The 13,714-nt window shown below is 35.4% G+C and overlaps 1 protein-coding gene across 47 annotated transcripts in view; it reads left to right on the top strand.

Moving 5' to 3' along the window:
* CLASP2 (cytoplasmic linker associated protein 2) overlaps positions 1 to 13,714 on the top strand; it is a 181,691-nt gene that overhangs the window by 17,896 nt on the left and 150,081 nt on the right. For all 47 annotated transcript variants that reach the window (XM_047741973.1, XM_047741900.1, XM_047741956.1 and 44 more), the window contains exons 3-6: positions 4,673 to 4,776; positions 6,814 to 6,905; positions 8,056 to 8,131; positions 9,662 to 9,759. In XM_047741973.1, the coding sequence (XP_047597929.1) occupies positions 4,673 to 4,776; positions 6,814 to 6,905; positions 8,056 to 8,131; positions 9,662 to 9,759 (370 nt within the window). The remainder of the gene's footprint in view (positions 1 to 4,672; positions 4,777 to 6,813; positions 6,906 to 8,055; positions 8,132 to 9,661; positions 9,760 to 13,714) is intronic.

Genomic DNA, 13,714 nt, shown 5'->3' with positions numbered 1-13,714 from the left:
CTTTTCTACCATATATTGCCTACTTGTCATCCATTTATTAGGCCTTATCTGCTTTACATATATGAGAGATTATCCTTACACTGTTTCTAATTTGTATGGTAGCTCTGTAAGTTAGGCAGTATATCTGTGTACTCTGAAGGAGGTATGGTACTAAACCAAGAGTCCCAGAGTTAACTTTCTTGTTTTACTCTGTCTTAGAACTTAGCCAAACCATGTTAGGAGCCTTTCTGTGAAAGGAAGGAATTGAATGAAATTATGTGTGGAAGGTTTTTGTTTTGTTTTTTTTAAGTAATGTAATCCTAGATATATGTAACTTGATGTGAGTGAGATATATATATTGTATATATATATATATTATATATATAATATATATATATATACAATATATATATATATTTTAGTGCATTTAGGTTATTATAGCTATTTTTACCTTTTTATGTTAAAAGTGAAGTTTCAGGAAAATTGAGATACATGTTCACTTACAGACAAAGTGCCAGAAAGAGTATGGGCTCTATTGATGTAGTTCTTTAATATGAAAGATTTAAATTTTCTTTTGTGGCCACATGTACTGTGGAAAAATAAGCTTTTCAAACAAAAAATATTCAGTATACATTTAACACTGATTACCAACCCTGGTTTTATGATAACTGAATTCAGTAAGGGATCTCATATTTTACAAATTTTAAGTAGATAATTTTAATCGAAAATGGAATTACAGAAAGAGTATTAGAATAGTTGTGCTACCTGTCCATCAGTTTGCATCTTGTAAAATGGTATGCATTCCATACAGTGCTAAGAGAATAAAACATACCAGCTGTGCTTTAAACTTCTTCGGTGTTCTACTGTTCAAATTCCAGTCTGATATATTCATTTGTTTAACAAGTTCTTATTGTTTATAGGATAAAAACTCTGTTTTGGATTCCTATAACTATCGTAATAGTCATCACATTAAATGGTAAAATTCAGTGGTCATCATATTATATACAGATTTTTAGGATCCTTTAACTGTTGACTCTTCCAAATGCTTATTACAGGCTTAACACAGGTTTTTTGTTTGCTTTACCATTTTACCTCATCCTCTCACTAGGCATGTGAGGAATAGGTCTGCATCCCTTCTTATTTCATAGACAAGGGAACTTTGAAATGCAGAGAAGTTTACTGTCTTAAATAATTAATAACTGGTAGAGCAAGGAATGAAATCTTATTCTACTTGACACCAAGAGTGTCAACTCTTTAATTCAACTTTAATAAAAAGTTTATGTAGTGTGAAGTTGTTTATTTTCATTGTTTATATTTTATAAAATTTTAGTTTTTCTTATTGAAGTGAGCAGTTGTTTGGGCCAATGTGGTTTTTTTTTCCTCTTTTTTAAAAATTTTATATTTTATTTCTTTTCAGTGTTCCAGAATTCATTATTTATGCACCACACCCAGTGCTCCGTGCAATAATACATGCCCTCCATAATACCCACCACCAGGCTCACCCAACCCCCACCTCTCCTCCCCTCCAAAACCCTCAGTTTATTTCTCAGAGTCCACAGTCTCTTATGGTTTGTCTCTCCCTCCGATTTCCTCCTACTCACTTCTCCTCTCCTTCTCCCAATGTCCTCCGTGTTATTCCTTATGCTCCACAAGTAAGTGAAACCATATGGTAATTGACTCTCTCTGCTTGACTTATTTCACTCAGCATAATCTCTTCCAGTCCCGTCCATGTTGCTACAAAAGTTGGGTATTCATCCTTTCTGATGGAAGCATAATACCCCATTGTATATATGGACCATATCTTCTTTCTCCATTCGTCCGTTGAAGGGCATCTTGGTTCTTTCCACAGTTTGACAACTATGGCTATGAACCTTAGGGTACAGATAGCCCTTCTTTCCACTACATCAGTATACCTTTGGGGTAAATACCCAGTAGTGCAATTGCAGGGTCATAGGGTAGCTCTATTTTTAATTTCCTAAGGAATCTCCACACTGTTTTTCAAAGTGGCTGTACCAACTTGCATTCCCACCAGTAGTGTACGAGGGTTCCCCTTTCTCCACATCCTCTCCAACACATGTTATTTACTGTCTTCTTAATTTTGGCCATTCTAACTGGCCTAAGGTGGTATCTCAATGTGGTTTTGATTTGAATCTCCCTGATGGCTAATGATGATGAACATTTTTTCATGTGTCTCTTAGCCATTTGTATGTCTTCTTTGGAGAAGTGTCTGTTCATGTCTTCTGCCCATTTTTTGACGTAATTATCTGTTTTGTGTGTGTTGAGTTTGAGGAGTTCTTTATAGATCTTGGATATCATCCTTTTGTCTGTAGTGTCATTTGCGAACATTTGCGAATATCTTCTCGCATTCCGTGGGTTGCCTCTTTATTTTGTTGACTGTTTTAATTTTCTTTTTGGATTTAAATTCCACTTCTCAAGAATGAAAGTGGCTTTTTTTTTTTTTTTACATACTACTATTGTGTGATTGTTAAAACACACACATGCAAAACACCTCAGTTACAAGTAGATAGAAATAGTTATGACTGGGACCTGATTGTGTGGATTATTTATTTATTTATTTATTTAAGATTTTATTTATTTATTTGACAGAGAGAGATCACAAGTAGGCAGAGAGGCAGGCAGAGAGAGAGGAAGGGAAGCAGGCTCCCCGCCAAGCAGAGAGCCCGATGCGGGACTTGATCCCAGGACCCTGAGATCATGACCTGAGCCGAAGGCAGTGGTTTAACCCACTGAGCCACCCAGGCGCCCTATTTATTTATTTTTATTTAAGATTTTTTTATTTACTTATTTGTCAGAGAGAGAAAGAGAGAGCACCAGCGAGCACATACAGGGAAGCAGCAGGCAGGGGAAGAAGCAGGCAGAGAGCCCGATGTAGGACTTGATCCCAGGACCCTGGGATCATAACCTGAGCTGAAGGCAGACGCTTAACTGACTGAGCCACCCAGGATTCTGTGTGGATTGTTTAAATCCTGGTTTCAACTTGTTATTTGTGTGACTTTGGGAAAGGTATTTAATGCCTTTGGGCCTTCTCTATCAAATGGGCCTATTCTATTTCATAGGATTGTTATTGGGATGACATGAGATAATTCGGTGCTTAGTACATAATAATATTTAATATTTATTAAGTGTTTATTGCTGTCTTCTGCCTCACAGTAGCTATTGGAACCAGAGTTCCACTGCAGCCAGTCCTATAGGTGTCAATGATTTTCTCTGATGTTAATAATACATCAGATAAATACAAGTGTTTATATTATTCCAACCGACAGGTACTTCAGTTGCCTCCTGATTAGGCTTGTAATGTTATGGCAGGGACTTTTTTCTTACATAGTCATTTCCTTGATTAAGCTTGGGTTTTTGGATGATATCATTTCATTTGGTATAGTGGGCTTCTCATCCTAGTCGAATTTTCTTCCAAAAAGAATGTAATATCTTTTTTCCTTAAGCATTGTTGTTTATTATTATTACATCAGTCTGCTTGTTATATTCTAGAACATATTTGCATCAAATTGCTTATGCAGTTAATTATAATTGTCCATAAATAAATGAGAGAAAATCTGGTTCTTAATCTCATTTCTTCCTTCCCTTGTTTAAACTAGGCCTCAGCCTTCATTGCCCCAGGGAAAGGAAGGGTTTAGCTGTCATATCAAAAGAGAAACAAAAGTTAATTTCTTTGCCTTCCAACCTGTAAAATGATGCTAGCGATGGTGAGGGGTGGTAGGTGACTCAGAGTGCTTACTTAGTGCTCTTCACTCTAAGTGGCTTACATTTATTCTCTTTTTAATTTTCAGTCCATCTTCTGAGGTGAGTACTGCTGCAGACATTAATGGTTAAGGATATAAAGACAAAAGGAGATGAAATATTGTGCCACACACCTTGTAACACCACACAAGGGGAAGTGGTAGTTTAAGGGTTTACAGAAAGATAATTTTGACTTTGAGATATTTTTGCCAAATGAGTGGACTTTAGAACCTGTACCCTCTGAGTTCTATCTTCTGCTCCGTTTCCCTTCAGCCTCACCCTCAATAGATGTGATTTCTTTGTGGTGTTTGGTTGATTTATAGTTATAAAAACCTTTCTCATGAAAACTTTCCAAGAATGGACTCTTACCTGCTTTTTCCTCCCTCCTTTCATGAAATAGTGCCACAGTCTTGGACATAGTAGAGAAAAACTTCAATCTGGGGGCCTAGGCTTTTATTTTTGTCAGTTGAGTAATATGTCATACATACATAAGTGTGTATTACACACGTAATTGCACACCAACACCTGCCTGTCCCCAGGTGGAGAAACTAGAACTCTGTCATCCTAGATACTTCCTCTCTGCATTCCTGATGACACCTACCTCCCTCTGCCAGGGGTGACCACGGACATGACCTTCTAGATAACCATTCCCTGCTCATCTGTAGAGCTTGACTAGCCATACACATTTCTATGTATCTAAGTAGGATAATATTTCGTCTTGCCTGTTTTTTGAATGTTATCATAAGTGGATATCATGTTGTATGTATGCTTTTGAAACCTTCTTCTCTTTTATTATTTATTAGACTCATGAGTAAAGAAAATAATTTGCTTACCTCAACTTTTCATTTATGGAAACAAACTGTTTATAATTTTGTAAAATATAGCTTACAATGGAGATGAATTATAAATATTTACTCTTTCTCTTGCCTTTCTCTAGTTATTGTAGCTTTAATAGACAGAATGGGAGATGCCAAAGACAAGGTTCGAGATGAAGCTCAGACTCTGATATTGAAGTTAATGGATCAAGTAGCACCACCTGTGGTAGGCCTTCATTTTCAAACTTAACAGTTTCCTAATCAGTGTTGAAATATCGGTAAAAATAGCTGGTAATTACAGCAAGTCAGTGAAGCCCCAGGGGACAGGAAAGCTGGAATTTTAAATACTGAATTATTGTTAATTCTTTAAAGAAATTGAAATTTAAGATAAAATGTCAGTATTTAACTTTTGGGGGATTTTTTGCTTTTCTTTTTCCTATTTTCTGCTCTTTGACATCTTTTACAAAGCTAACTCAGATTCTGCTGGATACTATGCTGATTATATTATTTTTTAGGATTTTTTTGGTTTTTCTTACTTGCAGATAATACAGTGTTCACTGAGAAAGCTCATTTTGAGAACTACTGAAGTTATATTCAACTTTTAGAGCAAGAAGAAAATTTTTTACTTGAACAGGTGGTTACTAATTGTATAAGGCATATATTCTATGATACTGATTTGTGTTTTATGAATACAGTAGAATAAATTAGCCCCTATAGAGATGTTTTGAAAGGAGAGCAGAAAGGGGCACCTGGATAGCTCAGTCAATTAAGCATCTGTCTTTTGATCTCAGCTCAGGTCTTGATCTCAGGGTTGTGAGTTCAAGTTCCATGTTGTACTCCATGCTGGGCATGGAGCATATGTGAAAAGTATGACAATAAATTGACATGTAAACAGAGATTTATAGAGTAGCTCATGTTAAGTAGAAAAAAACCCTGGAATTTACAATATATACAATGGTATTATGGGTTATTACCTAAAATACAGTTTTAAAATTATAAAACATATTGCATATGTTTTATAAAAAATTGCAAAAATAAACTGTTTGCCCAGATATTTTATACCTTAGAATGAAGTCCTTATTAATAGTTTGGTGGGTATCCTTCAACACTTGTTTAGTGGTTCAAATTTTAACTCATTTTTGACATGCTATTATAAGCAATTCTAAAAGGAACATCCTTGACATATCTTTGGATATAAATATAAAATAGTATTCCAGAGATGGTGTTGCTGCATCAGGTTATTCACACTTAAGATTTTCTGAGTAAACTTCCAAGTTACTTTCGAGAAAGTTTGGCAGAAAGAGAAGTATTAGTAGAATTGAATAAAGAGTCCAAGAAGATGTTTATGTGTGTGTGTGTTCATGGATCTAATAAATGGTAAGGGTGGTGTTTCTAAATGTGGAGAAAGGATTGATTGAGCCAGTTGGCTGTATGTTTAGAAGAATAAAGTTGGGTTCCTTCCTACACCAAATTCATATAATTGCTGTGGAATATCTGTACAGGTTATATATGCTTTTTTAAAAAGGAAATTTTAGTAGATAGCAATAAAATGACTTTTATCAAATAATGTTTCTGTATTTGGATCCAGTGCTAAAGCGAGAAAAGACTGAATTATAAAATGTTGAAAAAGCCTGTTCCATGTGACAATTTGGAGTAGTTGCTAAGCAACATTGGACCTTTTAAATGCTTACTGGACTACTGGGCTTATAATGGTAGCATTGTTGTTGGGAGATTTCTAAAGCTTAGAAAGAATTCTGTGTCCGTGGAAATCTTAAGGTTTTTAGGTATTGGACATAGTTTTTCTGAAAATAACTGAAACCTAAAGTGAAGGATACTAAATAAAAGCTAAAAATGTGATTAAGATACTTTAAAATGGGTGAGAGCAACATTAGTACAAATTTGGCTTAGGAAAACTTGTAGAGGGGTGCCTGGGTGGCTCAGGCGTTAAATGTCTGCCTTCAGCTCAGGTCATGATCCCAGGGTCCTGGAATCAAGCCCCGCATTGGGGGTCCTCTGCTCAGCGGGAAGCCTGCTTCTCCCTCTCACACTGCTTGTTGTGTTCCCTCTCTCCCTGTCTCTCTTGCGCTCTCTCTCTCTGTCAGATAAATAAATACATTCTTTAAAAAAAAAATTAGTAAAAAGAAGTAAAGTCTAATGGGGAAATTCAGTTATTTAAAGTTGGTGATAGGGTTGGGAATTAAAAAAGATTATAACATGAGTAATTTAATTTTTTGTTATACTTGTTTACTTTTCTTTTAAATAGTACATTTGGGAACAGTTGGCTTCTGGTTTTAAGCACAAGAATTTTCGATCTCGAGAAGGCGTGTGTCTGTGTCTTATTGAAACCTTAAACATGTAAGTTTTATGATTACTGAAAATAGCTATCTTGTTTTTCGTTTTTCTAAAAGGAAAGAACAATATCCATTTCATAAAGCTTGAAGGAAGTTATGGAAATAACATTTTAAATAGTTATTAATTGATTTTTGGTATGAGAGCTTTTATTTGATTTGATATCTTCAGCTGTTAATTTTTTGTGTGTATATTAATTTAAAATTATTAGTGATAAGAAGTGTTTCTCTTTTTTTTAAAGTGCTACCCAAAATAGATGATCATATAAGAAGTATGTTGATATAACTTAGGTTCTACTTCTGTTCTGGACCCAGTTTGGAATTGTTTTAACTCCGTGGTATTTCAAATATTGTAGCCATTTCCCCCCAGCTAGGTTTTCTAGACCAGTGTGGATGGTTACCCAAATCACAGACCGAACAAGACTCTTCCAGGTAACTAGACAGTGAATCAGGTACCAGTATGTAGAGCTCTGACAGCATAGAGCCAGAGCTCAGAACTCCAGTCTGAAGAAGTTGTTGGGGCTTTTGCTCTCTTTCTGGATTATTTGTTCAAGTTCTATGCAACAAGATAGGTGATACATAGTAGCTTTCAACTTTTCCTGTAGTGTTACTTTCTTTTTTCTAACTATACCTTCATTTATTTTCTTTTACTCCACTGTGGTCCTTTCTGCCATCTAGAGCTTGTAAGTGCATTCAGTTTTGCACAACTTATGTGGTTTTTGGCTCTCCTGTCATTTGCTTTCAACCCATGACCTCATCAAATATTATAACCTTTATAAATAAAGGTTTTATTGGAATGCAAATTTGAGACCCAGCATCTATAAAAAAAGTTAAGTATTTTAAAGCAAAAGCTCAAATTTTCCTAAGTGATCAGTAAGTTACTAGGTGTAAGAGTGCCATTGGTTGAACATTTTGTTCTCTTGGATCATGTGTTGACAGTTTTCATTGTCAGTCATGGTTTTTCAAGTTTGCATATTTCACATTGTTTAGAATTAGTTTTTGCTTGTGTCTGATGTCCTTCATGTTTTAATGATGTGTACCCATGCTCCCCACAATGTTTGTCTTATTGATATAGACAAGAAGAAAGTGTAAGGTTATTTTGTTTACTGTTTGATTAAAACAAAATTCTCTTTATTTTTGTTTCAAATTATATTTAGTTTTGGGGCTCAGCCACTAGTTCTCAGCAAGCTGGTACCACATTTGTGTATCCTATTTGGAGATTCCAACAGTCAGGTAAAATTTTACTTACATTCAAGCATTGACTAATTTTTTTGGCTATCTCTTCTTTCCTAGCGCCCTTACTCCACTTAAAAAAAAGAAGAGGGCAGGTGGAGTTGGGTAATGAAATCAAGATTTCACTTCTTTTTCTTTTAAAATCCACCAAAGTTACATTCTAAGAACGCATTTTATTCACATAAGTTGCTTAAGTTTGTTACTCATTTGGCTAGTATTAAGGATATATGGGACCAAAAGGATAGATCTTGGGTTTGAAAGACTGAGTGACAAAGAACTGGATTCCTTTTTATAGTCCTCCTATTTGTTATTTGTGAGGACAGGTTGTCAGTGTCCTTTCTTCATTCCTGGATGTGGTTGCATAACAACAGCTTTTTACAACAGTCATAACCCTATTTAACAGAGGAAATTTGTAATTTCTTTACTTGAGCTGTGTATGCTGTAGGCATAATACAGGGGTATATCCTGGATCTTGTCCATCTTAGTGGATTTGAACCTTGACTGTAACCTTTTTGTCATAGCTTGAGCATTTGGAATAACTCTGGATAAAGTTTTCCTTGCTATTAGACCCTGGCTCTGCCTCTGGAAGTTGAAGAGAGTTCTGTTATCTCTTTATTTGCTCTTTGTGACCTGTGCAAGGGAACTAGAGCTGTCTTCCAAATTCCTGTCTTGAGGCCACATTTTTTTTCTTTTAATTGTGCTAAAATATACACAACATAAAATTTACCTTTCTGGTCATTTTTTAGTATCCAATTCGTTGGCATTAAGTACATTCACGCTGTTGTGCAACCATCACCACCATCCATTTCCAGAACTTTTTCATCTTCCAAACTCTGTACCTGTTAAATAATAACTCCCCATTCTTCCCAACCCCCCAGCTCCTGACAATCACATTTTACTTTCTCTCCATATGATTATACTACTCTAGGTACTCTATGAAAGTGGAACCATACAATTTGTCCTTTTGTATCTGGCATATTTCACAAAGTATAATGTCTTCAAGGTTCATCTCTATTGTAACATGTGTCAGAATTTCTGCCCTTTTTAAGGCTGACTAATATTCCATTGTATGTGTATACCACATTTTGTTCATACATTCATCCTTAGGTGGACATTTGGGTTTGCTCCACCTTTTGACTATTGTAAAGAAAGATGCTATGAACACTGGTGTTGAGTTCAGACCACATTCTCGAAGGGCAGTTTTATTCAAGGGAAATATATTGGCCACAATAATACTTGTATTCACACAGTTATTGGCAGTTCTTTGTGCAGTCTTATTACAAAAAAGATTTTTAAAAAGCTGCATTAGTAACTTTTATATACATGTTTCTTAGATTTCTACAAAACCTTTTTACAAGGTTTCTCTAGAGTTTTCTCGGCAGGTCCTCTTGATTTTTGTTACTGACCTGCCAAAATCTCTTAGGGGTTTAGAGGCATTAAAACAACCGAGAACTTTAAGTTGTAATGGTGCCGTGAGAACACATATTTTATTATGTCTCATCTAAGCTTAAGTTCTGAATTCCTTGGCAGGTGAGAGATGCTGCAGTATTGGCTATAGTGGAGATCTATAGACATGTGGGAGAGAGAGTGAGGATGGATCTCTGTAAGAGAGGAATTCCTCCTGCTAGGTAAGTCTTGCTAAATTTTTTTTTTTTTTTTTTGGCTACTCATTTTATAAGTTTTAATTTCATGTATGTTTGTTTTAAATAGTTTCAGTTTTCTGAGATTTTTAAAATTCACAAGATATGGGCGCCTGGGTGGTTCAGTTGGTTAAATGTCTGCCTTCAGCTCAGGTCATGATCCCAGACTACTGGGATCAAGTCCCACATCCAGCTCCTTGCTCAGCAGAGAGCCTGCTTCTCCCTCTCCCTCTGCTATTCCCCCTGCTTATACTCTCCTGCTCTGTCAATAAATAAAATCTTTAAAAAAATAAAATAAAATAAAATTCACAAGATACAAAAAGATGTGTAGGCTTTCACTGTTTAAAAAGTTCTTTACATCCTGTAATTTTTTTGGACACTGTTTGATTATATATTCATATATTATTTAATATGTAACTAAATACCATCCAGGAAACTGTCTTTTGATACCAGACAGTAATAATCATTATTTGGAAGATGCTTAATCAAGAATTTAGTAAAAATGGGGCACCTTGGTGGCTCAGTGGGTTAAAGCCTCTGCCTTCAGCTCAGGTCATGATCTCAGGGTCCTGGGATAGAGCCCCCATTGGGCTCTCTGCTCAGCAGGGAGCCTGCTTCCCCCTCGCTCTCTGCCTGCCTCTCTGCCTACTTGTGATCTCTCTCTATCAAATAAATAAATAAAATCTTAAAAAAAAGAATTTAGTAAAAATATTAATCTACTCATTAAGTAAATATTTTTTTTGAGTGCCTCTTATTGAAAGGTATTACACAAGATACTGGATAACAGAAAGCTATGTAAGAATTAGTAACTACTGGGGCACCTGGGTGGCTCATTAAGTTAAGCATCCGCCTTCAGCTCAGGTCATGATCCCAGGGTCCTGGGATTGAGTCCCACCTCAGGCTCTCTTTTCAGCAGAGAGTCTCCTTCTCCCTCTCCCTCTGCCATTCCCCCTGCTTATACTCTCTGGTTCTATCTCTCTGTCAAATAAATAAAATCTTAAAAAAAAAAAAAAAAGAATTAGTCACTACTCTTAAAATCTAGTCAAATAAAAAGGAAAATTAAGAATATCTGAGTACAGTGGCATCAGTTAAATCAGTAAAAATCGCATTGATGAGCTTCTCATATATCAGAACATTTTTTTCCAAAGGTAATTTTTTTCCTTTAGTACTTTTCAGAGTTTCTATTTTTATTAAAGATATTACTCCAGTTAAATTTTTTGGTAATCACATTTTAGTCCCATTTTAAGGGGGGCTTGAAAGGATTTCTTTTAACTTTTTATTACTGAAAATTTCAAACATAGAATGAAGTAGACAATAGTGTAATGAATTTCATGTACCCATTACGCAGCTTCAACAATTAACAACTCATGGCCAGTTTTGTATGTTATAATCTTACCTACTTACTCTTGTTTTATTTTGAAGCAAATCCCAAGTCATTTTATTTCATCTGTAATTCAGTGCATTCAGTACTAGCATCACAACTTAAAGGTTTTTTTGCAAATAATTCTATAAATCAAATATCCAGTCAGCGTTCAAATTTCCAGTTGTTTCATAAACGTCATAAGTCTGTGTATATGTTTATAGGTTTCTTTGAATCCATATCCAAATAAAGTCCAACAATTAGTTGATAAGTTCTTACAAGTCTTTGTAAATCTTTATGTACCTCCAACACTTTTTTCTCTTGTGTTTATTTGTTGAATAAGGTAGGTAGTTTATCCTGTAAAGTTTCCCATATTCCAAATATTGCTGATTCTTTTTCTGTGATATCATTTAACATATCCTTCTGTCTTTATATCCTACAAATTGGTAGTAGGATCTTGAGGCTTGATTTGATTTTTGGTGGTAGGGGGTGGGGTGTCAGGAGATGGAAGACTACTTCAGAGGGATGTTCTAACTCTCATCATATCTGGCTATCTCTCTTACCATGTAGTTTTTTTCTAGTACTAATTATTTTTTTATAATAAGATAGTCCATTAAATGTGCATTTTGTTTACTTACTCATTTTCTACTTCCAGGGCTAACAATTTCATTTGAGTAAATTTTACATCATTTTATGTAAATGAAAGGAATGATGTTAATGTAATGTATTTATGTGTATGTGTATATTTATGTATATTGCATTATATATTTTGAAATTTCTATTTAAAAATTTTTATTAAATAATTTATAATTTTATGCTAGTATGACATCCATACAGAAATGTATGTAAATCATGAGTATACAGCTCTGTAAATTATCATAAAGTGAATACACCCATGTATCCACATAGGTGGCAAAGTTGAATATTATAATCTAGAAGCTTCCCTAAATCCTTCTTAATTCTTGAATTTTTGAATTTTATATAAATGGAATCATATAGTATGTGCTCTTTTGTGTCTGGCTTTTTTCAGTTATTGTTGTTATTATTATTTTTTAGAGATTTATTTACTTATTTTGGCGAGGGTGCAGAGGAAGAGAATCCTTAAGCAGACCCACTGCTGAGCTGGGAACCCACCATAGGACTCGATCCCACAACCCTGAGAGTATGACCTGAGCTGAAACTGAGAGTTGCTCAACCATCTGAGCCACCCAGTGCCCCTTGTTTTAATTTATTTGGGTTGTTGGATCTGGCTATAGTTGTTTCATTTTCATTGCAATTTACTTTTTTATGAATAAGTCCTACTTTATGAATCCATACTAATGATGGACTTGTGAGTTATTTTCAGTTTGTAGCTCTTTAGAATAATGCTATTAAAAACATTCTTGTACATGTCTTTTGGTGTACCTGTGTATTCGTCTCTTAATCTAAGAGTGGAATTGCTGGGCCATCTGGTATGTTCACCTATAATTGATATTGACAAACAGTTTTCCAGAGTGGTTGTAACCATTTATTTTCTTGCTGACGCTGTTTGCAAGTTCCTGTTACTCTACATTTTCACTGATACTTAGCATTATTAGTCTGAGTCTTACTAATTTTAGGTTTCTGATGTATGTATTTTCATTATAGTGGTAGTCTGCATTTTTCTGATTACTAATAAAGAGAAGAACCATTTCATGTATTTATCAATCATTTGGATATGTTCTTTCAAAGTGTATTTTCAGGTCTCTTGCCTATTTTTAAAAACTGAGTGGTCTGTCACTTTTTAAAAATTGATTAGGGGGCGCCTGGGTGGCTCAGTTGGTTAAGCAACTGCCTTCGGCTCAGGTCATGGTCCCAGAGTCCTGGGATCAAGTCCCACATTGGGCTCCCAGCTCCATGGGGAGTCTGCTTCTCCCTCTGACCTCCCCTCTCATGCTCATTCTCTCTCTCTCTCAAAATAAATAAATAAAAATCTTTAAAAAAAAAAATTGATTAGGAGGGGGCGCCTGAGTGGCTCAGTGGGTTAAGCCTCCGCCTTTGGCTCGGGTCATGATCTTAGGGTCCTGGGATCGAGTCCCGCATCGGCTCTCTGCTCAGTGGGGAGCCTGCTTCCCCCCGGCCTCTCTGGCTGCTTCTCTGCCTACTTGTGACCTCTCCCTGTCAAATAAATAAATAAAATCTTTTTAAAAAAATTGATTAGAGGGATTTTCAACATACATTCTAGGTACAAGCCCATTGTCAGCTATGTATATGTTTCAGGTATCTTCTCCCACCTTGTGATTTGCCTTTTTACTTTTTTGATGGTGTCTTTTAATGTACGTAAGTTTTTAATTTTGATGTAGCTTTTGGTCATTTCCTTTATGATTAGACATTTCTGTGCCCAGTTTAAGAAATCTTTACTTAACCTAATATCTTAAAGACATTCTCTGGGTGATTGTCATGAAGTTTTATTCACATTTAGATTTATAGTCCATGTGGTATTTTCTTTGAAAATGGTGTGAAATGGGGGTTCAGAGCTTTCTGTCCTCAGTTTCTTACTCCTATTTTGCTACTCTGAGTGTTATTTTCATGCTTCTTAATATCTTGTTCTGCCATTTTCCCCAA

The sequence above is a fragment of the Lutra lutra genome, chromosome 1 (genome assembly GCF_902655055.1).
Source record: "Lutra lutra chromosome 1, mLutLut1.2, whole genome shotgun sequence".
Classification (NCBI taxonomy): Eukaryota; Metazoa; Chordata; class Mammalia; order Carnivora; family Mustelidae; genus Lutra; species Lutra lutra.
Note: the sequence above shows the minus strand (reverse complement) of the source record. Positions and strands in the feature narration are given on the sequence as shown.